Source organism: Tauraco erythrolophus, chromosome 11 (assembly GCF_009769465.1).
Source record: "Tauraco erythrolophus isolate bTauEry1 chromosome 11, bTauEry1.pri, whole genome shotgun sequence".
In the NCBI taxonomy this organism is placed as follows: domain Eukaryota; kingdom Metazoa; phylum Chordata; class Aves; order Musophagiformes; family Musophagidae; genus Tauraco; species Tauraco erythrolophus.
Window position 1 is genome coordinate 7,195,457 of NC_141475.1, and position 26,411 is coordinate 7,221,867.

The following is a 26,411-nucleotide window of genomic DNA, read 5'->3' on the forward strand; positions in this document are numbered from 1 at the left end:
TTGTTTTTCTAAGCACTCCTGTGAATTAAAATGGACATTGGCTTGCCATCCAAATTCGTGAACAGGTCTGAAGTGGCTTTTAGGCAAGTTGCCAAATAACTTCCCAATTCCCTTATAGGGTATAGCTCTCCCTCCAGAGATCTTCCAAGCAAGAACTGAAAAACATCATCTTCTCCATTTCCTCAAAATTATTTTTCATTTTCTTAGCATTATTGAAATAAATTATGCATGAAATTACATTAAAATAATATTAAGTGTTCATTTGCACTCTTCGGTTCTCAATGATTTCAACTTAATTGTAGCAATACAAATATGAGAAGAATATACCCTCCTGAAACCTTTCTGGCAACGCAAAGGCCAGGATATTGAACAGCTTGAATATAAAATTCAAACCCAGCACATTTGTTTGGATATTGAATAAGGCTGAGGAAAATAGGAATACTCCCCAGTACGATGAAGATCTATTATTAGAAACAAATACATTTTTCAGCTGATGCTTAACTTCATTGTAAGGAAGAATCAATATATGCTATAAAGTCTTCATTTTCTCCAAGACTTCAATCTCCATTTTCAAAAGTAATAGTTTAGACTTTGATTTGGCAAAGCAATGAATAACTCACTAAACTTTAAACCACTTGGAATTCTACAGAATTTAGGCACATTACTTGTGTTTCCCTATCTTCTCTCCTGGAGATGAAATATTTCCTGTTTCGACAGGAAGTCACCAGCCAGCTTGCATGGACGTGTGGCTTTGAACATTTTAAAGTTCAAAGCATTCAGGGCCCCTGTACAGAGACTTGCACGCTGGTAATAGGCTTGCTTTCTGTTTCACACACCTCAACCACAGTGGGTAAGACTGAAATTCACAACAGAAGAAACAGACCAGCTACAGAACGTATTATTACTTCAAGTAATAATAAACTTCCAACCCATTGAAATAGACTCAGCTATAAGAAGTCAGTTTTAATGAACTAACAGATCAGTTTCAACTGCATGCCTCCTCTTCACAGCCATTAGATCTGATCTGCCATATCTATTGGATAAAAAATTAGTTTTGGGTTTATGCTTGAACGCAGTTATTAGTTTTCCCTCTTTTACAAAAACGCTAAAGCTCCCTGAGCATGGGCAGACTGAATCCTCGCTATCAATGGCGGTGTCTTGGGAAGCTCGTGCGCTGAGGAGGCGCAGCAGTTTCCCTGGCAGCGCCTTCAGGCACGAACACTCACGATTCCCCTGCTGTGTCCTTCGGAGTTCCCCCAACGCACGGGCCAGGCAGAAAATCTACCGCCTCGCAACAGGACAGCCCGTTCAGTCAGCACGCAACCGACCCCGCTAAACCAGTGGCGAGGCACGCGAGGTGTTACATTTCGCACGAATTACCACAGCATTTCCCCGCTCGGCCGGAGCGGCCCCCAGGCAGGGCGGGCAGACTGCACCCACCGGCCGCCTCGCGCCTCCCCCAATCTCTGGGCAGGTGCAGTTCACGGGCGGTTTGATTGCGGCAGCGCGCGCGGAGCTCTCAGCTCTTCTCTTTCCCTGTGACTTTCTCTGCCCACTAAGCCGGGAAACCCGCCCGCCTGGAGCCCCGCTCCGCCCCTTTCCCGCCGCAGGGAGCGGGCGCTCTCCGCTGCTCCCGCCGCGGGCGTTCCCTGCCCTGGCAGGAGCGGCAGAACGGGCTCCTGCTCCGGCCCGGCTCTCACCTCCGCCTCAGCAGTGCTTTCGCAACGCAAACGCATCGGGAGCGGGATTTTGCCCCTTCTCTCCGGGCGGCCGGCCCGGGGGGCAGCATTTCGTTCTGACTGAGGCGGGACTCCATTTCCCGGCGTGCCTCGAGACGCCACGCGGCGCCCGCGGCGCGGGCAGGGGCGTGTGTAAGATGGCGGCGCTCGGCGCGCGGGGCTCGGCGGCGGTGCCCGCGCGGCTGTTGCGCGTGGCGCGAGCGCTGTGGGGCTGGCGCGCGCGGCGGGGGCTCGCGCAGGACGCGGGGCCCGCGGCCGGTACGTGACTCCCCCCGCCCGGGCGCGGCTCAGCCCGGTCGGCCGCCCACGCCCTTCGCGGGGGGCGCCGCAGCGCCCGGGGGTGGGAAGCGGGACGGGGCGGTTGTGCCGACGCGGGCCGGGGGGGGGGGGGGGGGGGGTGTGGAGGCGCGGGGGGCGCCCCGCCGCCTTGGCGTGAGGGGAGGGGGCGGCGTGGCCGGCGCCGTCCGCCCGCCCCGGTAACGGCGCGAACCCTCCCGCAGCAGGGGCCGCCGCGCCCGCCTTCGCGGATGAGGCGGTCCAGGACCTGCTCCGCAAAATGACGGGGCTCGACCTGCAGAAGGTGTTCAGGCCGGTGAAGAAGGAGCTGAAGCCGCCCACGTACAAGCTGATGACGGAGGCGCAGCTGCAGGAGGTAGGCTGCCCGGCGGCCCCGCTGCCCTCGGGGGGAAGGCTTGGCTTGAGCCCAAGGGCGGTAGCGGGCCGTTTCTGCTGCCGTTAATGCTGCCATTGGAAACGTTCCGGTTTCCTTCCTTTGTTTCGGGTGGTTTCCTATATTAGCGTAAATCAGTGTTTATTCACGTTAAATGGTCCCTTCTGTTTATCCAATTGTTCCTGATTTTTGTGGAATATAGAAGGAAATTGGGAACTTTTTTTTGTTCTTCTTGAATGGAAAGTCCTCTGTATTATCCCCTTTCCTTATGCTTCCTAATTGTGTTAAATGCTTTTTTCTGATGCTTAAATTGTAACCCTGGGAATCCTGTGACTGCCTTCTTGTCTGACTGTGGTCTAACTGTTTATGCTTTGGGGGAAATTTACTGTGGAAAAATACCTGAAATAAGCTTGGTGTTTGCAGTAATATATGTAGATTTCAGTTTTGGAACTTCTTCCACCGATTTGCCCAAGTTAGGGTAGTGGTGCATTGTTCACATGCCTTTCATCTACTTGGAGATTCAGTTAACATCTCACTTCTTCTCAACTGCAGAAATTGTATGTAAGCTTTCCAATAGGATGATTTTAATTGTAAAATTCAACTACTTTTTCTTTTTTAAGGCCACAAGAAAAGCCATTGAGGAAGCTAAAGAAAAACTAATTATGCCTCCTGTTTTGAATGAACGAGAGCCAATTGACGATGTCTTAGCAGAAGACAAATTCCTTGAAGGAACTGAAACTACAAAATATGTGTTTACAGATTTAACTTACTCCATTCCACATCGTGTAAGTAACAATATATGAATTTAATTTAAGACCTTTTCATTCTTAATTTCAAAATAAGCTTTAGGTTTTAATGAAACATAGTCGTAGCAGTCTGTAAAAAGGCTGAGGAGTTATAAATTCAGTCTGGTATAAAGCAACACAAAGACATGTATTTCTAAATGTTTGCTTCTAAATTGTAGTAATAAATTAATTCCAGTGCACAAAAGCAGGCATGGGGGGGGGGGGGAGAGCTGTGAGACAGTTAATTTAAAAGCATATGCTTGCTATTTGCTAGGAGTGCTGAGTTCTTCCATACTTCCTGGAAGCTTTCTGTGGAATTGGATTATTTAGTACTGTGCATAGACCAAAACATGGAGCTACTTCACAGTTGCAAAGATTTGGTGGAAGGCTGAGTAAATGATACATGAATTCATGGGAAAGCTGTGAAGAAACACTTGTCAAATAAAATTGTGGAGTATAGGAATAAAGATGACAACTAGATTTCTTTGTGTAATGAAACATCTAGATTGTCTTCCATTAATAAGAGGCTGGAAGAATCCTTAACAATAGTTATAATTCCAAGAAGTCTCCATGGTTCTAATGTGTATGTAGTGATGATCGAGTGAAATGAAGTGCCAAGGCTTCCATCTGTTACTCCATCTGAAAGCTCTGTCCAGGAACCTGCTATAGATTAGTCTTCCTCAATGTATTGAAAACTTCCTCTTTCCTGTCTGCAGCCTTGAATCAAATAGACTTGTGAACAAATTTAGATTTGTATATTATCGTAGAATCATGTTTGTTTTATTTATTTTTTGTTTTGTACTTGCCCTTACTTGATTCTAGCACCTACTTCTGAAATAAAAAAGTACAATACATTTCATTCTTAATTAGATATATGTTACTAAATGCATCAAATCAGGTCACAGGCAACACTAACTCCTTTCTCTGGGTATTAGTTATGCTCACTTTCTAAACAGAGCTGCAGGTTTCAGTGTAGGCACGTGCACAGTTATGTCATACAGTAAAATTAAGATGCAGATGTAGCACTTTGCAGGTACCAAGGGAGAAATGATGAATTTAGCACGTAGCAACAATCAGAAAGAAACTTGTGCTGTTAGCATGAGTTTAGGTATAGAGGGACTTTGCCAAACAACCTATTTTACAGTGGTTCTGGCTACAGAGAGAGAAGACTTAAGGAAATAACACTCTTTTTTTACCTTGTTTTCAGGAGCGTTTCATTGTAGTTAGAGAACCAAATGGCGTATTACGCAAAGCAACCTGGGAAGAACGAGACAGAATGATACAGATATTCTTCCCAAAAGAAGGGCGCAGAGTTATTCCCCCAGTGATATTCAAGGATGAACACCTTGTGGTACGAGCTTCCTGGTCTTGAAAACTGATAATTTCTACTTGTTTGTGCTCTGATAGCAAAACTGTGCTACCTAGACAGAGTAGCTCTGAATAAGCTTTTATGTTGTAAGCAGCTGTTCAAAACAGAATTTGAGCAGCTTATAATTGTAGCTTAATTAAAATACTTTCTATGAAGTCCCAGGTTGGGACTAGGTAAATCCTGGGTAGGTGTAAATATTCTGTCATACTATAAATCCAGATTTGTGAGGTATTGATGAAATGGTATGCTTAATCTGAAAATGTGCACAGGTGTTTCAAAAACCAAAACTCAAGAAACATTTAATGTTATCAAGACAGTTTCTGCACTTTTATCCATTTCATCTTGTGATTAAGGGGATACTCACTGAAGTGTTGCCCAGAACAGAAATACTGTGACTGCTGTTTTGAATTTGGATAGTTGGAATGGTGCAATACAGAATCTGTTCCTGAATTTGAACTGTTGTTTTAGACTGTGTTCAAGCAAGACCGTCACGAGGATATCCTTAACATGTGCATTGCTCAGTTTGAGCCAGATTCAGCTGACTATATCAGAGTGAGTTCACTTTTCATTTTTCTATTAAAAACATTAATATTAGTGAGGAACTTTAGGGTTGTTTGTAGATGTAAGTATTACCTGATGCTCCAAGTTGTTCATACGTGTTCTTCCCCCGCCCCGCCCCCCATGTAGATTACTTACTGGTGCAATGAGCTTTTTTTTTTTTGAATCACTGAGAACATAACTTGTTGGACAATTTTTCAAGTACGTTTTCTTCCAAGTAAAATTTCACCTCTTTGCTCTAGCATTTTTCTCTTTAAAGAATAGATTACAACTTGACAGCAGTGAAAGGAAGGTTCAGAGGTTACGTCCCTCCCTCCCCAAATTTTCAATATGTAGTTAGTATTTAGCTTTCTCTCAACATAAATATGTTTATGCTAAAGTAATAAAAACTGGGTTATCCCAGTTTTACCTTGAATTATAACACATAGAAAGCTTTAACGTAGCATGGTTCAGCCTGTGGCTTAGTCTAGCACTTTAGGGAGGTCTGAAAATAGATTAAAAACTTGAAGTGAGAGGTAGAGGGGAGAAGCTGTCATCAAGCTCGTTATGCTGATGAAAACAAAACCCTCTCGTCTACAGGTTCATCATCGGACATACGATGACATTGAGAAACATGCCAAATATGATCTGCTCCGTTCAACAAGACACTTTGGAGGAATGGTGTGGTACCTAGTGAACAGAAAGAAAACGGATGGCTTACTAATAGATATGATCCACAGAGATTTGTAAGTGGTGTTTGTCACTTATTAATTCTGCTTAGCTAAACAAACAGAAAACAAGGGCCATTGTTTGAAAATAAAACCAGTATTTCTTTAAGACATGTAAAAGTTTTCATTTGCATGAAATTTTAGGCTAGCTGTAACTTTCAGCTATATAGATGCTCAATGGAAGCACCAACTACAGTCCATGGAGTTACAGGTTATTAAACTAGCTTGCTGCAAAAATTAGCCTTTTGTAGTTTTTGGGTTTTTATTTTTGTTTCCCATGTAATTGTCAGCACACTACCAGCTCTGGGCAGTGCTGATCTTAAACCCTAACAATTTTATACTACTGAGCTCAATTGGAACTTTTACAATTGACACACTCTGGGTTTTACAGCAATCCCTAGGTAGCTTAGGAACAGATAGATACACTTTCTGTTTAAACTTATGGATTTCTGTAAAATATGCAGCTAAACTTATTCAGAATTCCCTGAAGCAAACCCTATTTAATTATTCAAATTAGAACTCCAAGTTGCAGGGATGGTGGCATTCATTTCCTACTGTTGAAGTTAAGAACTTTCAACGGGTGATCACATCTTACTTTTAAACCTGAGGATGTGAAGAAATACGGGGTAGCTCCAGTTTTGGAATCAAATTGGTAAAGGGAAAAATACAAATATGGATGATTTAAACTATAAGAGTTTGGAGCATCTTTACCTGGCATCATAAAGATGCTTTACTTAGCATCTTTACACCCACTTTTAGCTTATGTTTACATTTATGTAAAACACTTGTTCCAGTTTTAAATTCAGCTGAGGGCTAGGTGTCACAAGATTTTTAACACTACCTCTGTAAAAGATGCTAATTACTGCAGTTGGTGTTAGAAAGTTGCCCTTTGTAACAGTTGTTCCATTAAATACTTGTTACTGGGTAATTAATTGTATTTTACAGAGAGATTTCAGCTTTATTACTGCTGAGCAGGACATCAGGCTTAAACTGCAATATTGATAAACTTACGTACCTTACCTGGTGCACCTTGGTGTTCATGTACTTCTGGTCTTCCTTCTCACTGCCACAGATGATGGGATGCTTGTTCAGCTGTATATTCTAATGACTGTATACTCAGTGAAAGCAGAAGTTTATGAAAGCCTGTGGTGTGCAAAGTACACCACCAAGTACTCTTTCTCTGAATAGTAAGAGAAAGTAATTGCTACAAATGGTCTTTTATTTGTTTAGGCTGGATGATGCTACAAGTTTAATTACATTGTATCATATGCTTCATCCGGAATGTCCATCAGCAAAAGAAGCTAAAGAAGGGAAACTTCAAGGAGTTGATCTGATCAAGGTATGCTTTTCTGCTTTAAGGCTACTTAACTACAGGAGAGAAAGCTTTTGAACAGCAGCAGCCTATTTAGTAGTCTTTCTCCTTAAGAAGCAGATACTTAACTACAACTGTTGTGCATGCCAAGTTGGTGTTTGTTTTGTTTTGTTTTTTTTTTTAAACTATATATAGCTGCACCAGCATTTCAGTTGTAGCTGGCTGATGTACCACTAGAATGATGAAATCTCATTATGCAACTATGCTCTTAACTTTAACTTAATCTCTCTCCTGCCATGTTTGCAGGTATTTGTGAAAACTGAGTCACAGAAAGAAGGCTACATACAACTGGCCCTCCAGGCTTATGAAGAAGCAATGGCTACTTCTACTGCCTCATGAAATAAACCTTAGTTCATCTTAAGTTTTAAGTCTGTTTATAAAATGTTCTCTGTACAGGATTCTACAATAAATACTATAAACAACTGACCGTTCTAGAAATTTTTTTACTAAAATGTGTAATAAACACTATAGCAGTTTTTTATTTTCAAAAATTCTGAAAGTCATCATGACTTTTATTTTGATGTGACAATATACTCTGAATTGAATTCCTTGACTGTTGCATCTAGAATCTAAAGAATTGCCCACAATTCATTTTACTTACTGAAGTATGTGCTTCATTTAGGAAAGTGTGTATCACCACGTGTCCCTTAAGACATATTACTGTTCTGTTAGATCTTTTCGCTGTAAGTGTTGTCTGGAAGAGTAACTGAGCTACTGATTATTAACAGGTACAAGCTGAATAGCACAGTGAAAAAGTAACCATATACTTAAGTGTACATGCTAAGAAGAGCCAGGTTAAAATGTGAATACTTGGCTACTCTGCTCCTGTGTCAAATACCTGCAAAACACACTATCGCCACTGAGTTAAGAATAGCAGAATTACTTATAAATGGAGAAATGAGGAATAGAATGTTTAAAAGGGTTTATTGAATTGCTTGATAAATGAAAACATTTTTTAGTATGCAGTGGATCAGTCCTACATACTGAATTTCAACATACTGGAAGCTTATTTTATACAGTTCCTGGGTCTACCCTTCTTTCTACATGTACATGGTCCACTTGCAGTATAAAAATCAAGTTAACTTGGAGCACATAGTCCACAGAAATTCATTCCTTTGTTTGGAGTAATTGATTTGGTCATCTAAAAAGTATGTTCACTCATCTAAGATCTCCTCATCTAGATTGATATCCGTGGTATCAATATCCTCCAGATCCAAGTTATCCAAGTCATCTTCCAAGTCCAGCAGTGTCTAGGAAAAGAAAAGACAAGATTAAGGAGATACTAACCTGGCTGTGTGCTAGCCATCTTACATCATGTTTGATTCTGGATGATGTATTTGCGCATTCCACAGTCAGGTGGAACATAAAAGTTAAAATGCTGCATCTCTGAGTTGCAACTTTTTACCATGTTGTGACCAACTGTGTTTGGACTTCACCCTTCGTTCCTTGTAAATCTACAAGGCTGTTGGAACTGGTCTATACCACTGTGTACAGTTTCTGCATATAACAGGAAGGGATCCATACACTGTACTGGTCCTAATAGGTCTATTAATATAGAAAGTGATATTTTCCAGAAGCTTGGTTTCATCATGTTATTAACTGAAGTCTTTAACGTAAATTAATTTAAAACTTGTACTTCTCTTCATAAAAACTATTTCAGTACCTTTTGATCTCTCGTTGGAAGAAGATCAGAATTCTGCAAAACTGTCTTCATTACTTCTGGTTTAGGAGATGGAACTGGTTCTTCAACCTTCTGCTAATGAAAAAGAGATTCCTTAAGTTCTTTCGATTTTAAATTCTTTCAACAAAAGCAAGTAAAATAGCAGCAGACCTATAATCCCCCTCTCCCAGTGGTTCTCTTTCAAAGTTTCCCCTCAATAACTCTTAAACCAAATCTTCACAGCCAGTTAGTGTTCTGGTCTTCACTCCACTGGAGACTACTGTTTAGCTGCCCAGTTTATTTAAAGCGGTTGATGATGGAACAGTTACAATGAAAACAGTGTTCAGAAAGTATCAGTTCATTTCAAATACTGAAGTGCTGGTCATTAAGTGATTTTCAAGGTCCTCAGCAGGAAAGAGACCAGGTTAATTGACACTATCACAGAAGTTTTGGCAAGTACTCTTGCTGGGCTTTGTGTTCTGTATTCTGTAACGGCTTCACACTTGTCCTTCTCTCTTTGCTGCTGCACAGGTTTTATATTAAGATAATTCATCAGTTAACACCATTACTGAAGCAATGGTACTGTTCTGTTAATCATATTTAGATTAATTATATAACTATCTCCTACAAAACTTCCCATATTAAACAACAGTTGTCTGTCACTGAAGGACTTCGATGCAATCTGTAACTGAATGTGAAGATATGCTCCTAACTAACATCAGTGATCTTGTTTTCAGTTTCTAATGCAAGCTAGAAATTACATCGCAAAGGTTATCTTCTTTAAAAAATGTGCATACAAGTTTGATTTTGTTTTAATGTTACTTGCTTTGATACACAAGAAACAAATAGTCACTAAAGCTACTTGAAAGCAAGCCAACTTTTCTGAACTGTAAATGAGGGCAGTGCAATTCCTACAAGGAAAAATCACAGAAACAGAATGGACAGTTGACTTTGTCTCTACTTCAGTTTTCACTGCAGTTTTTATAAGTTTGTGGCATCAAAGAGCTGTGCCAACATGACTGTCTTTAAGAAACTCTCATGTTCTGATATTCATGTTCAAATGTGAAGCATATTTGACATGAGCAAGGATTAGAAGTTGTCATCTTCTATTTAAGCTCCAAAAAGCATTTTAAGTGTTCCTTTCAATCTGTGTACTTATACCTTATATTTAAGTCATGTGTTTTCTGCATAATACTTGGACAACTGAGGTGGTAAAAAAAATTAGTGAGAGTTACTTTAGATATTGATTAGAAGATATTTTCAAATAATTGAGCAGGATTCCTAGTCAGTTAGTTATGGAATAGTCTTATTCCATAAGCATGCACACTAGCAAAGAATATAAAGCATTTTTAATTACTGTAACATGCAAGAGTTTCCAAGTTTCAACTATTGAGCTTTTAGAAAACTAGCAGCTGTTGAGATAGTGTTTGTTTGTATGTGCAATTGAAACTGTTTTTCTCCAGGATGAATTCAATGCTAAGACTCTTCAATTACTCACATACACTAAAAAAAGATAACCCAAAACAAGTAACCACACAAAAGAGAATTTCACAGTCAAGAAGTCATTAGTAGTTACAGAAGTAGATTAAGAAGAGTCTGAGGCAAAAGAACACAGAACTCGGCTGCAGTGCTTACAATCAAGCCAGTAAGAGCAGTAATTTATCTGTTACTGGTGAATTACTGTCCAGAGTAGATGTTCCCATATAATAGTGAAGTTACCTCTTTCTTAGAATTCATCATTTAGTATTAACACTGACCTGAGGTGCCATTACTCCAGAAGGCTCAAAGCCTTTTGCTTCTTCAAGTAAGTTTCTTTCTTCGTTTGGCTAAAATTAAAAAAAAAAAAAAAACCCAACAAAATGTATGTTAATGGAATGCTTAAGTGGTTGTGCTGACTTGCTTAGAGCTGAATTTATACAGCACCGAATGTTTTTCCTCTAGAGACAATAAGAGCTCCCACTCCTTACTTACAGTGACAAGGGGGTATTCCCTGGCTGGCCGCAAGTCAGCAAGACTTTGTTTAACATATTCTTCAGCAACAAAAGCTTCCTTTAATCCAGGGAAAAGATTTTCATACTCTGTAGGATCAGCAAGGGACTCAGCAGCTTTTTGATTGACTTTAGAGAGGTTCTCCCGCCACAGTTTAACAACCCTGGAGATGCAAACTGTATCTGTTACATACAGCTAATTTTGACAACGCTATTCATGCACTGCATATGCTTTCAAGTTACCTTGAAACTTGGCTTGGCAAGTATGTCCGTGCAAGAAAAGCAGCTTCTGGGAGACGCCCAGTTTTAATCAGGAGTTCCAAACATGAATCGAGCCTGAAAGAAATTTAAAATGGAATTTTAACCAGTAAATTTTTGCACTAGGTTAGCTGTATATTATATTCCATTCAAGTGCTTTAATGTCAGATTGCAAAAGTAGCAGCCACATAAAATAGAATTAGATTTTCTGAAAAGGCACATTCTACAATCTTTCTCCATGAAGTTTTAAGTTCGCTGTAGTTAACCCTTTGAAGAACCCGAGGTTCTTGGCATTTCAGAAAGCAGAACAGAACAAAGTGAATCTCTTGCTACTTACTTTCCTTGCAGGAAGTAGCTCATAAATGCAACATTGTTCTTGCCGTCTTTTTCTGCTCCTTCAGCTAACTTGTTCACCATGTTAGCATTTCCTGAAGCTGTAGCCAGGAGCAGCAGTCCTCCGTAGTCTTGTGCATGGTGGAGACACTCCTGGGCTAAACCAAACTGGCATTTACTAATGGCAAGCTCAGCAAGTTGCTTCCATTTCTGTTCTGACTAATGGTTCAAAAAGAGAAGGAAAGAAAAACAATATCAAAAAATAACCTTCAAAAAATGAACAGCATTTTAAGATTTTCAAAGCATTCAATATAGAAATGTAAATTTATTTGTGAAGGTATTGTATTCCATCATTACACTTGTCTTCCCTTTGAGATACTGTAACTACTGCAGCTTCACAGAATGACGCAATGAGTGTTGTAATGCAGATCATTACACAGCTATACCATTACATAAACTAAACAGTTTTTCATTAAACATGGAGGGAGGAGATTGAAATAACTTTGGAAATTTGAACAGTAACAGTCTCTTAAAGAAAGTTCCCAAGTTAACCTTCAGAATGAAAGGCATTTGTGTCTGTAACTAAGTTAACATTCCTCATCGCTAACTTCATTATTTTACAACAGGAACTGAGATCAATTCTCTGAATAACAGCTATGGGATAACAGATTTATTCTCTGAATAAATCACTGCCTGTCAGTCTTCCTAGTGTATCAGTCCAGGTTGGCCAAGACTTGAACAACAGCCCAGAGGCTTCAGTCCTGCCATTTCTCCTCACTGTTAAATACTGAAGATTAAGGCTTAGTTCTTGGTTCGAGTTTTGTCTTCTCCAGGAGTTCCTGTAGCTTTCTGAGCAGACAACATTCTTCTATCCCCATCCTACAGCTTAGATTCCTTTTAGAATTCCTTAGAATTACAGGCAAAAGAGCTTCATCAACCAAGTTGGAGGCATTTATATAGTGTTCAGAGAGCTGTGCTGCATCCCCACATACCACCGTATTTTCTTACAGGGCCTCTTAGCTTCATGTTAATACTTGGAATTAGTATGAATCACCAAAAATTACATGTTTACCTCTGCTTCCACTGCAAGCTGATATGCTATTTTTAATTCTCCAAGTTGAAGGGCAAGTTCAAAACGATGCTCTGGATCCGTAGATACTGCAAGAGCTTGTTGTTTGAAGCCCTAAAATAAAAATCCGGAAGTAAGACTGATCTGCCAGGCCAAACAGCATCCTAGATGTTCCAACAAAAACCCTCTGAACAGAAAGTTACCATATTCTTAAATAAATACGGATGATTAACAAGAGTTTATGCTTACAGCTAACGTGACTGGGTTTTGTTTAGCAAATTCAATTAGAAATGTGCGTAAACTGATTTACTGAGTTTTTTAAAACTAAGTAGTTTTCTTGCCTGTTTTTCAAGAAAGTGTGCAACTCTGGTTCTCTGTTCTTTTGGAATTGTGGGAAGAACTTTGTCAGCCATACTGAAATCTCTTCTCATCACAGCAGTTTGATATTCAAGCACTGAGACCAGCAGAGAGTAGCTAACAATGTTTAGCTCCTTATCACCCAAATAAAGTCGGTTGTCCTTAGGGATATACCCCAAGAGATACATTGTCCTGAAACAAAACACAGAATATTCATCTTCAATTAATCCACTACCAAATAGTTGATTAAAAAAAAAAAAGTCCAATAGTTCTTATGGTAGCAAGAACACTCACATGAAAGATTCTCCTTTTACTCTATGTACACTTTCACATAATGCTGTTTATTCCCTCCGAGATTACATCACTGCCTCAGAACATACCTTAGCATGATATGTAAGAAAAAGTAGTAATGCACAGCAAGCAGGTGACAAAGTTCACCTTGTCCTAACTTCATTGAAAGGACCTTTGACACTTGCTTATAACCCAACACAGCAGCTTACCTGTCTAAATGGGCAATAGTGACAATTTCTCCTCCAACATAGTAGTTGAGTCTGTTCACAGAACTGGTGTAAATAAAGCAGTCTCCTACCCACAAACCAGTTTTCACAATCTCCTGAATCTCACCAAGAACCTGCCAATTAAGTTTGACTTAATTAGATACATAAAAAGGTACTTTTAGATAGTAGTAAGACGATTGCATTTTCAAATTAAATTTAATATTCTGTACTTAAGTAAATAGTTGAGCAAGTTGCAAAAATAAGTTTAGATACATATCGGAATTACTTAAATAATGCTTTTAATTTTACAAAAATGCTGTAGCATATGAAATCTCTGCCTTAATTCTTAACTAAAACCAATTATAAATCTAGGAAACAGGCACCAAACTACGCATTAAGCAAGATAATCTTGAAAATTGCAGAAAAAGTTTAAGCTAGGTAAACATACTACCCAAATGTGTGTTTTAAAAATAACCTCTTTAACTATGAGAATAGTAAAAAGTTGTATGAAGAGAAATGTAGGGATTGAGGTCTGTCAAGCTGGGATTCAAACAAGGATACACTGCCCAGGGAACCCAAATAAAATAATTTAAGAGTGTTCCTCAGGCAGATGTATACGGTGTGGTACTCAGTGTTCTGGGAACTAAAATTTAACAGGACTACATAAAGGACTAAGTTTGCTATATAGAGTATATACACTTGCTGCAAAGATTTCTAATCCTACTCCATCCTTTAAATAGAAGGTACCTCAAAAGCATCTTCAATTCCATCTTCAGTGACGCCTTCATGTGTTTCTTGGGCTGCTGCAACTTTTTCTGATAGGTATTTCAGAATGAAGAATGACTCTTCCGTAGCAATGCAGACAAGCTCGCCCGAGTCAGACCAGAAAATCTGTATCATCAAAACCAGTAGCAGCACTGTTTTAGAGACCCCAGGTTAAGAAAGGAGGATGTATAAATTAATGTTAGAACATACTAACTCTAACAGAAGCTTTAGGATCTGAGAAGCCAACATACACAGGATTTTTTTCCCCCCTTCTGCTACAAGACTGAGATAAACTTAAGTTATTACTCCGAGTGACAGCTTGGCTTCATTCAAGAAAATGAGTAGTCTAGTAAAAAATTAAATCAGTAAAGATCAGATGGGTAAACATCTCCAGTCTCATCTAGAAACTTACGTGCTTGGGCTGAATTTCAATTCTGCGAATCAATTCTGTGTTTTCCCAATCATAGAATGCCAAACCATTTACAGATCTGACTCCCAACAGAAAGCCACCGTAGATGCCTGCAAGAAAACATAGGTGGAAGAAATCCACATTGTGCAAAAAACACACCAACATACCTATTTCCAAAGTAAATACTTACCTTCTGCTCCAAAATCAGGTTTGAATGACTTCTTCTCTTTGAAATTTTTAAATATCTTTACAACGCTGTTGCTCTCCCTGATTGCGTATCTAAACAAAGATTGCATTGTAGAAAAAATAAAAATTACTCAGCTTCCAAAGCCACAAATTACTGAAATTGTAAGCTGCTACAAAACATCTGCATTTGATTTATCTTCAAAAATTAGCAGAGTTCTACAAATGGAAAGATTTAAAGCAGGACAGTTACTGAAAGTTCATTATCTAAAACCAGACGTTTTAGTCTTGAGGCCAGTTTACCATTTGTACAGCCTTAAAACTAGCAGCAAATTTAAGTTCATACAAAGGAAAAAAATCTATAGCACTTACTCTGAAGAATCATGCGCCCATACAAACTCCTGAGCAGAACCAAAGCTCTTGTTTCTCAAAGCCATAGCTGTGTAGATTATGTATTCACCATCACCACACACTACCACAAACCTAGAGCAGGAGAAGGATGCATTTGTCAGACATCTGTGTTCAGTTCCGTAGGCATCATCAAGCACACAAATTATGGGAAAAGTTAAAGGCCCCTAGCCCAATATAATCACTACAAATACAGACAGAATAAGAGCTTTGTAAAGTCAAAAACCACCACAGAACTGGGTTTTTCTCTGCATCATGTTGCTAGCTACTTGCTATTCCCTCTTCCTTCTGGTCTCCAATGAGCAGCTCTTGTACCTTGTATCCGTTTACCTTTCTTTTAATTTAGCTTATCTGTTAACAAAGAACTGAAGAACAGTGACAAAACAATGCCATTTGCTGCTATTACCTCATATATTTTGTTTGTATACTTCTTCCCCTACCTAAAAAGTCCAACTTGTCTGTTGAAGCTGTGAGGTCTTACACATGAAGCCCATCTATTACTCTGATTTTATAACACCTGGCTCTGATACACCTCTGCCAGCCACCAGCACTCATACAACTAATTTTTTTCCACTCAAAAAGTTTTCCAATATAAAATAAAAAAAAACAACAGAGAAATCAGAAGTGTTTAAGTATTTTGTTCTAAAATCTATTACCGTCCGTTAGGGTTGTGCTGAATTGTCTGAGGATAGATTTCACAGCTCCCCATATCCTTTACAGCCAGTGGCAATCTTTCTCCATCTTTGATTTCAGCATCTCCCATAGCTTTCAAGTTAGCCTGTTGGACTTCTGAATGTTTAGCCCAAATAATTTTTCCATTTGCATCCATGGACATGGCAGGTTCTTCACGACCAAGCTAGGAAGTGTAGCATAAGAATTTAGCAGATGGAGAAAATACATTCTTGATTTTCTTTTCAGTTGAATATTTCTAGTGAAATACCCTGGCTCTGCCTAAAAATGCCAATTCAAATGCCAAGTTTTCATTATTTTACATATTATCACAGAATCAGAAATCAGTTGCTCTGTACACAGGACAGAGATGAATCACCATTTCTCATTTCAAATCATTAATTGTACCTTAACAATAATGCTGCCTTCATCATATCCCAAAGCCACGTTATTGGATCCTCTTAAACTGGCCACACACCACACTCTCTCCATACCGTAGTTGAGGGTACTTTCCAGGCGGTAAGTGCTTGAGTGCCAAATGCGCACAGTTCCTAGAGGGAAAAAGAAAGTGATACATGCCTTTTATCTCTTCTTTCAATGTGAGGGCAGGAGGTGTGTGAGCACCTCAAAAGAAGAGCTCTCCTGTAAGTTCTTCCCCTGTCCTTTATATATCAGAAAACACAAAATTACCATCTTCCGAGCCTGTGATAATAATAGGCAACTCAGGATGGAAGCTGACACACGACACATTCTGAGCATGTCCTTCCAGTGTTTGCACACATGTTTTATTCTGAAAAAAAAAGAGTCAGAAGTACAGGTAGAGATAATAAACACATTGCCACATTTCTACCTTAATTTCTTAAAAAAATCTCCTCCCAAATCCAAAGTTTATCTGAAAACATATTTCTCTACATTTCTTTCAGTAATATTTATTTCCAAGATGCTCAAACAACTGTATTAGACATATTAAAAACTATGGTTGTATTGACCTAAATTTCTCCTCCTCAGACAAAAAAAAAATATTTATTTCCCTTGACATAGTTGTTTTCCTCTATTTTCAGATGGGTTTCTGCCTAGAAGGTACACTCTCTCAGAGCTAGGCAGCATAATAGATTAAAACAAGATGGAAAGCTGAGTTCACTGAAAAAAAATCAGAGCAAATCATCTATCTGAATCTAATCACAGGTGAAGACCAATCTAATATTGTCTTTAAGAATGTTCATTCACACAGTTGTGAAAGAAAAGCCTACTCTGCTTGAGACAACTAAGAACAGACTACGTAACTGATGTGTACAACTGCACGTGGTGGCAAAATTTCAAGCACTGTAATGTAACAGCCATTACTGCAGTGCATACTCAAATTAACAGTGTTAGTTTTAGCTTCTGAGTTTAGATTTACTCTAGGGCAATATGCCTTAACAACCAGGAAGTGCTATCTTAACAAGTTTTATCTTGCCCTTCTGGCCATTCATACTTGCACGCAGGACGAATTCTTGAGCTCTTGGTTCCAGCAATAGTCCCTGGACTCAAACTCTCTCTTTCCTATAGAGCATTCAAACAAGTCATCTCATGACCTCTGCAAATGGTCAAATACGAGCACATGTGCCTGTGTAAATGTGCACAGGATGAAAAAGGAGTGAAGCAAGGGAATAAATAAGAAAAAGAAATGAATGACAAGTGGAAGGATGGAAAGAGTTGATACATTAAGAATATTTACATTTGAACAAAGAAGAGGAGCACCTCAATCCACAAAAAAGTCCAAAATGCAGGGATTACTAAAAGAAAAAACCCTAATGCTAATATAAACCTTCTGTCAAATTTAATTCTACAAACTAACTCTGAGGTTATTTAAATTCACAGCAGGTCTTCACAGGAGTTAACAAAATCTTTGTTTTTTTTTTCGTGAAAAACACGTTTTGAAATATTTCCCCCCTCCTTCCTTCTTTCCAAGGAAAAAGGAGGGAAATCTGTGTATTCGAGTCCTCTCCCTCTTTTTCTGTTTCTTTACTAATAGTTTTGCTATGGCAGTCTGCACAAGTTTATGAAGAGTTGAACACATACCTGGTAGTCCCAAATCTTAACTAAGCGGTCATCTGCACCTGAAATCAGATACGGCTTGTCTCCTCCACTGTAATAGTCAATGCAGTTTACTCCTTTCTCATGGCCTTCCAAAGTAAAGTTGGGTGAAGAAGAGCCAAGCTGCCACACCTACCCAGAAAAAAACAAAAACAAAGCAAAACCACAACTGCATGTAGTTATTTATCTTTTGCATCCAAGTCAACCTTGCCAAACACAATAGGTACTCAGATGTACAACTCCAAAAATACAGAAGATGAGATTTGAAAGATACATTTATTTTTTTTAGGTGAAGAACCTGAACAATTGCTTATCAAACTACCAACTCCCCACCATTAAACAGAAATAACATACTGAGTTGCACACACTGGGTTGGCACCTCAAAACAATGGGAGCTGGTTTATTTAAACTTTTTTTTGAGGACATAAAACCATACATGACACTGTTTTTAAGAAATATGTTTATGAAATCAAATTATAGACCTAGAATAAGCAATCAACTGTGTGTACATACACAAGTCACCTCCAACAGTGTCCTCAATTTTATTTTTTTCAGTTACACTAGATGAATGACAAATCTCATGCTAAATAAGGACTCCAAATAATCAAGTCTAGTTGTAGGTATACTATTTTCCCGTGATCACCACATCAAATCAACATTTATATAGACTTAATCTCAATGTCTGAGGACATATGAAATCAAAACTGGCTTTTTCAGCCAATATACTGATAATTTATAGGGAATGTGAGGAAGTCTCACTGCTGAGATGGCTGTAAATCTGTAGTCCAAGATATTTAGTAATAGTTTCACAGCAAATAAGACTCATCACAGTTTACTATGAAAAGGTTGACGATATCTTTGGAACAATTCAAGTGACAGACAGACAAGGACATGAAAATAATGGGAGAAATGCCCTTACTGGGGTGAGATTTTTCGTTTTGTTTTGGTCTTGTGGGTTGTGTGGTTTTGTTTTTTTTTCCTCTGATGTACACAGTTAAAAGCTTTACCCAGTATCTACGTTTCAATTCTCCCAAACTACTCATTGACAGCATAACCATTACCCCTCCCCAATATATCAGTGTAATCCAAATGGAAATGCAGCACTTAAAGTCTAGAGAACCACGTATCAACTATCAGAGGTGACAGGTAATCTTGTAAATTTACCAAATTACTTAGTAGGTGCATAGTAATTCAATCAACGTTCAGGTCTTTGTTCAATAAAAACTCTATTATAGCACTTGCTTTTAAGAATTCTGACCCATTGTCCATATAGTATTATTGGTTTGTGTATTCTGTCTGATTATTACTTAAGGACCACCCTCCCTGCCCTCCCCAAGTACAGTTTCTCTACCTTGATCGTCCTATCCAAAGAGGCACTGGCAAACTGATTATTGTCTTTTGGGTTTATGACAATCTGCATGACGTAATGGGTGTGTCCTTCAAACACCTGAGAACAAGACCACTTTTTATCCCAGTCCCAGAGTTTAATAAGCATGTCATCTGAAAAAAAAAAAACAACAACCAAAAAAACCAAGCTTCAGTTAGTTTAATACATTCTGAGACCTACCTTCTTAAACTAACTTCAAGTTAAAGGCTCATTCATCCCTTCTCCTTGAAAGGAGGCACTGATAATACTCAATATATTTGTCATCTGTAAGATTACCAGCCCTTCCTTGCAGAAAGACCACAGGGAGTACAAATTTCTCAAAAAGACTGTCCAGTAAAAGTCATAAAAGTAAGAAAGAAATTAGTCTGCCCACCTCAGCTAAATATTCTGTTCAGACCACACATCTGTCTTAAAAAGGGAGATAAGAATTGATATTACGGTATTGAATTATTCATCTTAAAATATTGGGCAGGTATTAAGAAGTTGGGCCTGTGCTTTCTTCAGCAGCATCTACTCTGGTAAGCACTAAGGAACGGGCAGCAGAGACAATCAAGGTGGCTTCCTAGTACCTTTATTTCAAGTGTAAGCATCTTCACTTCAACAGGAAAACACAGAGAAACATACGGTACTTCTGACTCAAGAGGCCCTCTGCATTCTTGCAGTCTGACTGCATTAGTAAGGTTTCCAGGAATGAAAAGGACTGAGGAGCACAATGTAGATGTTCTTCGGCAAGATCTGTTGGGATACTGTGAACTGCCAATCCTGAGTAAGATAGATTGCCCCAAACAACACAGAACTCAGTAGTATTTTGGGGAAAAAAAAACCACATGAGTGTCATCTGTTGCTTCAAGTCAGATTACCAGCTGAAAACATATTCCAAAAAATTATGGTGGTTTTTTTTTGTTTTGTTTTGCTTTTTTTAAAACAAAACAAAACAACTCAACTAACTTCAGCATGGCAAACTCAAACAACAGCTAATTAGTACATATATTAACTTTTCCTCCAGCAGATATTAAGTAACAAGGTTCCTTGGTCTTCTCTGACAAGAACAATAATATAAGCTATTATATTTTAAATTGCAAGTATGGTTGATACTCCTTTAAAACAAATGAATGCACATGGCAAAGAAATACCATCAAGTGGCAACTGTCATGTTGGCTACTTGCTCAAGGATTCCTGTTTCAGCAGAAAAAGGAAAAAACATGCAATCCTTCAGCAGACAGAAAACAGAAGTCTAAAAATAGCTGGTTAACAAATATAAAAATGTATTGAAAGAACTCTTACCGCTGCTCGTCAGTATGAAAGGTTGTGTGGGATGCACAGCAATACAGCGAATGTAATCTGAATGTGCTTCAAACATGTGAACTCGTTCCAAGGTGTTGTAATTAAACACTCTAATTTGCATGTCATCCTAGGGAAGAGTTGAAAAGTAAACATTAAAATAGGACTCTCTGTTGTAATACACCTTATATTCAATGCAGGGTAGCCACAAAAAAAACCCAAAACAAACATTCCACCACTGAAGAGACTCTAACAACACAACGTTTAAGAAAACTATTTTCTGTACATCTCTATAAATAGATACAAATTCCAATCTGATTCAGACATTTCTAAATTAACCAATCCTATTCCAAGGCATTTATAAAAGGAAGAAAACCAACTAAAACTTAATTTTAAAAAGTCATGTTTAAAATAATATTTGGATTTAAAGTTAAGGGAAGCACAAAAATGCTTTGAAAATCGTTAATGCTGTGTATGAAAATGAAAAGCAAGGTTCTCCAACATCAGGTTTACAATGACGTTAATGTTGTGGGGTCAGGAGGAAAGAAATTGTTCCTCTAATCAACTGGAAAGGTGATTTTAACTTGATTTTTTAAAATTGAAGAGTGGAGGTTTTGTTGGGTTCTTTTTTTGGGAGGGGGGTGCAGTGGGGAGATATCTTTATTTCAGATACAATATTCTTAAAAGAAATATTCCCAAATCTTGCAAAAAAAATAAAAGATCCAAAAGAAAACAATTTTGAAGAACTATCTGACAAGGAATAAACTATCAGGTAAAGCTTTCATAAGTGATCATAACTCACACGGCCATCAGAGTAAATGAAACTTAGGTGCTGTGATAAACTCTACACTACTTGTTTCTTTCAAAAGCATTTACTTTTCCACTCTGTCTTTTCCTCTTTCACACACATGCATGTTTAAGCAGCAACACTCCCACAAAACATCCTTTGGGATGGCCAAAAAGGACAAGTGTGTTCTTCTGAGACCAGCCTATCCATGTAACTGACATGGAACACACAGAATAAGCAATGACTAACACCACCTTTTCATGTTCACTAAGACTTGGCCCTGCTGCTGAAAGCTGCTGCCTTGCCCTTTCCTTACTGTTTCTTGCTACTGCATTGCAGCCTCCCTTGGGAAAGCTAGGACAAATGCAGCTGAACAGTGAATCAGATTAAGCAACTGATGCAGGTGAATACACATTGATAAAAATGGAGACTTAAGCTTTCATCAGTTCCTAATCCAATTGCCATGCAGCTGTTTGAATTCCTGTGCTGCCAACGAGGCACAGTCATACTTCTTGGGAAACAGTGCTCACTTAAGCCCACTTGAAATAACTGTGTTATAGCAGCATAAGACAATGAAACGACAAGAAATTTTTAACTCTCTATATAAGGCAGAACACTAGGGAAAAAAAGAGAGACAAAAAAGTTTTAGGCAATTTAGACAAAAAACATTAATTCCATCAAGGAAAATGTGTCATCAAGATTAGAATAAAACTCTTCCTCTCAAAGAAGTATGCTCATTATATACAAGTATTTTTCTAGAGGTGAACAAAACTCTAAAAAAATATTTTTAATATTACAATAGTTTCATCTTAAAGTAGCACTATTAATACTTAACCAAAATTGGGTGCTGAGTGTGTTCCAGTTGACAGTAAACGTTAAATCTAGATCTACCTTGCACTACATACAGGATTAGCCACCACATTAGGTTGCTTTCCTTTGAAATGAAAAGTTTAAGTTCCTGCGCTTAAAGTGGAAAATTTCTGGCAAACTGTAGTGGAGCATTCCTTTCTCTTTTACCATCTCATCTCAACCATATTATTAGGTGATGTACAAATTAATGGCATGAAAATAAATTACAGAAATAGTACTGCATATAGAAATCAGAAGAAAGACACAGCTTACAGCTCCTGTAACAACCCAGTTCTTTCTTGCCACAAATTTGGCAGCTCTCACTGGCAGGTCACACACTTCAAAAGTCTTCACCAGAGTCTAAAAGTAAAAATAAGAAGTTTATAGCATTGGATAAAATACCAGTTTTGAGATCAGGTTTTTATCTTAACAGTGTCCAGTATGTGGTCTCTGGCAACTCTCCAAAGAATCCTACAACATACACGTACACTTTTTTAAAGGAACATACCTGTCCAGGAAGGGAAAATACTTGCCTGTTCTGTTCTTTCATCACCATCTTTATGTTCTCCCTTCATGCTTAGTCCCATCCCAAGCCCCCCCCAAGTTTATTTGAAGCTGCTGCCCAATTTCAACTATACTTGATACACAGGTAGAGGTCTAACAGTTCCTAAAACATTCGCAAATACAGATGGCAGGTACAAGACAGAGGCTCTAATCTCACAGAAGGAAAGACATGAGTTTGCAAGAAATACAAAAAGGAGATAACTCTTGAAAAATAAATTTATAGGAAATGAAACACCATTCAAGTTTTCGCTCAAGATATTCCTTGTCTATTATTGCAGTGGCTTTTGTAAATGAGACAGGGAAGATACAGTCAATTAGTGGCAGTAACTTAAGCTTCTTCTTGTGTAGCTGGTATTGAAAAAGAGAGTTTATACATCTGTCAGTTATGAAGATTTCATAATAAAGGCAAGCCAAAATCATCACCTGGGTTTCATGGTTCCAAACACAGACGCTGCCATTGTAAAGGCTAGCCAACATCCATGGTTCCGTGGGATGCAAGTCTACGCTCTTCACCCGGTCAGACCGGGCTGTTAGCTTCCGTTTTATATCAAGTCGGAGAGGCTAGAGAGGAAAAGAATTGAGAATACCAAGTTATGCAACATAAAACTGGCACAGGAATATGATGGAGGAAGGAAAGCTGAACTTAAACCTTAAAATAAAAGGAGTCAATCCTGCTTTCCAGGCAGACAGAAAACTACTACTCTTTTCTAACCATCTGCTTATTTCTTTTTGAAGGGGTTTCTGAAAACACCACATCTCTACCAATGGCAATGGGTCCATTTAATTTAGTTTTGTGAAATTCAGAATTTTTTCATACTGTAAAAAGTATCTCCAGCACAATTAAAAAAAAACACGCACTGCACATCTTCCTGGTGTCCCTGAACTACTAAAGCAAAGAGAGTTCGCTTCTAATACAAACGATAGAAAATTAATCTTCATGCCGTTTCACTTGAAAATGCAGGTGTAAAAGCCAGTTATTACAACAGCATTTCCCCATTTTAAATTTATTTCATTCACAATTCCAACATTAAGTTTTAGAATGGAACACTGTGTTGTAAAAACCCAGGGAGAAAAAGTTTAAGTCTTTCTCTTGTAAAGAAGGTTTTAATCTTCTACCTTCACCACTGGCAAAGAAAAGCCAGAGTATTTAAAAGACATGAAGTATAGCAAAGTGATTTTCTGAAATGTTTAGGGCATTATAGATTCATTTGGACACTCAAAGACTGCTGTGATCACTTAATGTTACTGACATTTTCTCTCAGAGAACGTAATGGGAAATAGCTGATCACAGAATGCTGTATGCGTTTTGTAGCAGGAAAAGTAATAAAACCTGCAGTTACAGATCATACAATCATAGAATGTCAGACACTGCAAGGAGAGACAGACACCTACCGTGTAGTACCCATAATTAGGGACACGACATTTGACGGTAGAGAATTAACTCGTGGTTTGTATCTCCTGCCATAAATACTGCAAAAAGTAGGCAAAGCAACTGCACACGATTCTGTGCTTATCCTTAGAACGGCTCTTACCGACTGCTATTAAGGACTAGACTACGGCTCACCTGAGAGGTGAGCTGCAACCCGCACTCACAGCACTTCGACTGCTGCGGGAGCTGTTTGACAAATTACCGTGCAATCCCACAGCGGCAGCACAGCTGAAGGGATCTGCTCTGTGACATCTAGCATAGTGATGCTGGGGGACTTCCAGGTGCTTTCTCCTGCATTTAGCTTAAATTACGGGATAACACAATGACCTGTCCAAGCAGCACGGGCACAGGAAAGCCCGAGTCAAACAGAGCAAGAAGACTTATTCCTGCACAGACTTACTCCTGCTAGTCCAGCCCAGAGCCAAACCCGCTGCCGCAGGCAGGGCCGGCGGTGGGCAGAAGGGCCCCCAGAGGCCCGGGCCCGGCGGCTCCTCGCGCCCTCACCCCCGCGAGGCCTCTCGCTCTTCGGCCACGTCTGTCGTGCTGCTGGCGCCGGAGGGCGCCGGCCGGAGCAGCACAGCCGGGTGCCAGGCGGGGCTCCCTCACCGAGGCCACGCAACAACGGCTCAGGACGGACCTTCCACGCCTCCCACACCGGGGACGTGCGGGCAGTGCGCTCGGCCACCCCGCGGCACCCACCGACGCATTCCTCGACCCGCTCCGCGCCGAGCTCCTGGGGCCGGACCCCGCCCCGCCGCGCCGCGCTCCCGGGGCAGCGGGTCTCGCTGGCGGAGCGGCCCCGAACTCACCATGGTCCCGAACCGCCCCGCGCCGCCGGCCGAGGTGCCGCTGCGCCCCGGGCAGGTCCCGACCGTCCGACGTGGAGCTTCCGGACGCGTCGCTCTCGCGAGAGCGGCGCCCGCGCCTCGCGGCATGCCGGGATATATAGCGGCCGCGCGTCGCGGGGCATGCTGGGAGTTGTAGTTGGCGGGAGCGGGGAGCGCGCGCCGCGCCGCCTCGGGGCGGCTGTGGCGGTCGGTGCGGTTTGCGGGGCGGGAGCGGAGGTGAGAGCCGCACTGTCCGCAGACGCAGTCCTGTGCCACCTCGGAGCTCTCAGTCGCTTTGTGGTGGAGCGCTGCCAGGGTCTGCCCGGTTGTGAGCGACCTCGAGAAGAGAAGGGTCCTCGATCCCAGGTGCCTTCTCAGCGTGGTCCCTCGGCGCGCGTAATGGCGGCGTTGGTCAGGGGGACCCGGTCCGGTGCTGAGCGTGACGGGGCCCTGAAGCGAGCCCTCGGGAGGAGCCCCGCTTGCCTTTCTCACTCAGTAAAAAAGATGTGAGCCTGGTCACTCCTGCAGACCTGGGAGATGTGAAGGGCCACGTGACGTTTCTCCTCTCCTTAATGTTTTTGTCAGCTAAAGCTACAGGTACTGCAGCCCCAAACAGCATCTAATAAAACAATATGGGGAATGAGAGTTTTTGGAAAGCGCTAAAGCACAAGGAGCCATGTTGGGAAAATTTCGCCTAGCACTGCTGCCAGATTGAAGTTCCATCTTTAATTAAGAATTGCAACCCCCACATTTCTTTTTGGAGATTAATAACATGGAGGATGTTTGTATCCATTGGGATTCAGTTAAAGAAAATGCTCCTTTTGATGCAGATGTTCACCTGGGGAATAGGAGCCCCCTGTGCTCTATCCTGCAACACAGTAGGAAGGATTACACTGCCCTGGACATAAACAAACATTTGAAGGACATAAACAAACAAAGGGTGACAGATTACTTCAACTCTTGTTGCTTTCACTCCAAGAGAGCAAAGACAGTAAAGACAGGTACTTAAAAACATTCAAAAAACCACAAGCCTGATGAAAAGTGAGAAGAGAAATGCCTGAAGCAAGAAAAGGGGCACAATGTTGTCAACCGTTATGGGTAAGTTTAGACTTTCAGACTTCTTTAAGGCTTTCTTTTCACTTTCAATTCATTATGTTAATGCTTGTAGAATAACACTTAAAATATTTGAGTACAGAATTTCAGGATGTAGAATCTGGATAAGCTTGCTTAAAAGTAAGGATCTGAGTAAAATTTATGACTTTTGAGGCTAATTAATTGTTTTTAGACAGCTGAGGTGGAACACTGAAAGAACAGGCTGGAACACTGAGAAAAGAGATGTAGGGAAAGGATACCCATATTAGAGAATGTAGGTAGTGGGGGATGAACAGCACACATTTTATGTTTTTCCTTGAAAA

The 26,411-nt window shown here is 40.1% G+C and overlaps 2 protein-coding genes across 4 annotated transcripts; one reads left to right on the forward strand and one right to left on the reverse strand.

Annotated features, from left to right (window-relative positions):
• Positions 1-1,876: 1,876 nt before the first annotated feature.
• Positions 1,877-7,629, forward strand: MRPS22 (mitochondrial ribosomal protein S22). Its single transcript, XM_086618031.1, has 8 exons — positions 1,877-1,997; positions 2,240-2,391; positions 3,030-3,194; positions 4,402-4,545; positions 5,032-5,115; positions 5,701-5,846; positions 7,059-7,167; positions 7,447-7,629. Exons 1-8 carry the CDS (start codon positions 1,877-1,879, stop codon positions 7,537-7,539), a joined length of 1,014 nt encoding a protein of 337 aa, XP_086474157.1. The 3' UTR covers positions 7,540-7,629.
• A 476-nt stretch (positions 7,630-8,105) lies between these two features.
• COPB2 (coat protein complex I subunit beta 2) lies at positions 8,106-25,022 on the reverse strand. 3 transcript variants are annotated; one of them, XM_086618029.1, is made up of 22 exons: positions 24,979-25,022; positions 23,164-23,301; positions 22,450-22,536; positions 20,544-20,670; positions 19,224-19,372; positions 17,858-18,004; positions 16,487-16,586; positions 16,205-16,347; positions 15,784-15,983; positions 15,092-15,202; positions 14,727-14,815; positions 14,540-14,646; positions 14,110-14,253; positions 13,366-13,496; positions 12,850-13,057; positions 12,512-12,622; positions 11,444-11,658; positions 11,092-11,184; positions 10,832-11,012; positions 10,618-10,686; positions 8,864-8,953; positions 8,106-8,450 (listed from the first exon to the last, which is right to left on the reverse strand). In XM_086618029.1, the coding sequence occupies exons 1-22, from the start codon at positions 24,979-24,981 to the stop codon at positions 8,355-8,357; spliced, it is 2,739 nt and encodes a 912-aa protein (XP_086474155.1). In that variant the 5' UTR covers positions 24,982-25,022; the 3' UTR covers positions 8,106-8,354. The 3 variants fall into 3 exon arrangements, with proteins under 3 accessions (XP_086474155.1, XP_086474154.1, XP_086474156.1); XM_086618028.1 differs by having other exon boundaries at positions 8,864-8,956; XM_086618030.1 differs by lacking the exons at positions 22,450-22,536; positions 23,164-23,301; positions 24,979-25,022 and adding an exon at positions 19,829-20,021 and having other exon boundaries at positions 8,864-8,956; positions 20,544-20,567.
• Positions 25,023-26,411: the final 1,389 nt, after the last annotated feature.

Coding starts and splice junctions, on each gene's coding strand:
- MRPS22 (XM_086618031.1), top strand. CDS start 1,877: ATGGCGGCGCTCGGCGCGCGGGGCTCGGCGGCGGTGCCCGCGCGGCTG. Junction 2,392..3,029: donor CGGAGGCGCAGCTGCAGGAG/GTAGGCTGCCCG, acceptor TTCTTTTTTAAG/GCCACAAGAAAAGCCATTGA. Junction 5,116..5,700: donor ATTCAGCTGACTATATCAGA/GTGAGTTCACTT, acceptor TCTCGTCTACAG/GTTCATCATCGGACATACGA.
- COPB2 (XM_086618028.1), bottom strand. Junction 15,203..15,783: donor CAGCACAACCCTAACGGACG/GTAATAGATTTT, acceptor CTCCTGCTCTAG/GTTTGTGGTAGTGTGTGGTG. Junction 11,013..11,091: donor TTGCCAAGCCAAGTTTCAAG/GTAACTTGAAAG, acceptor TTGCATCTCCAG/GGTTGTTAAACTGTGGCGGG.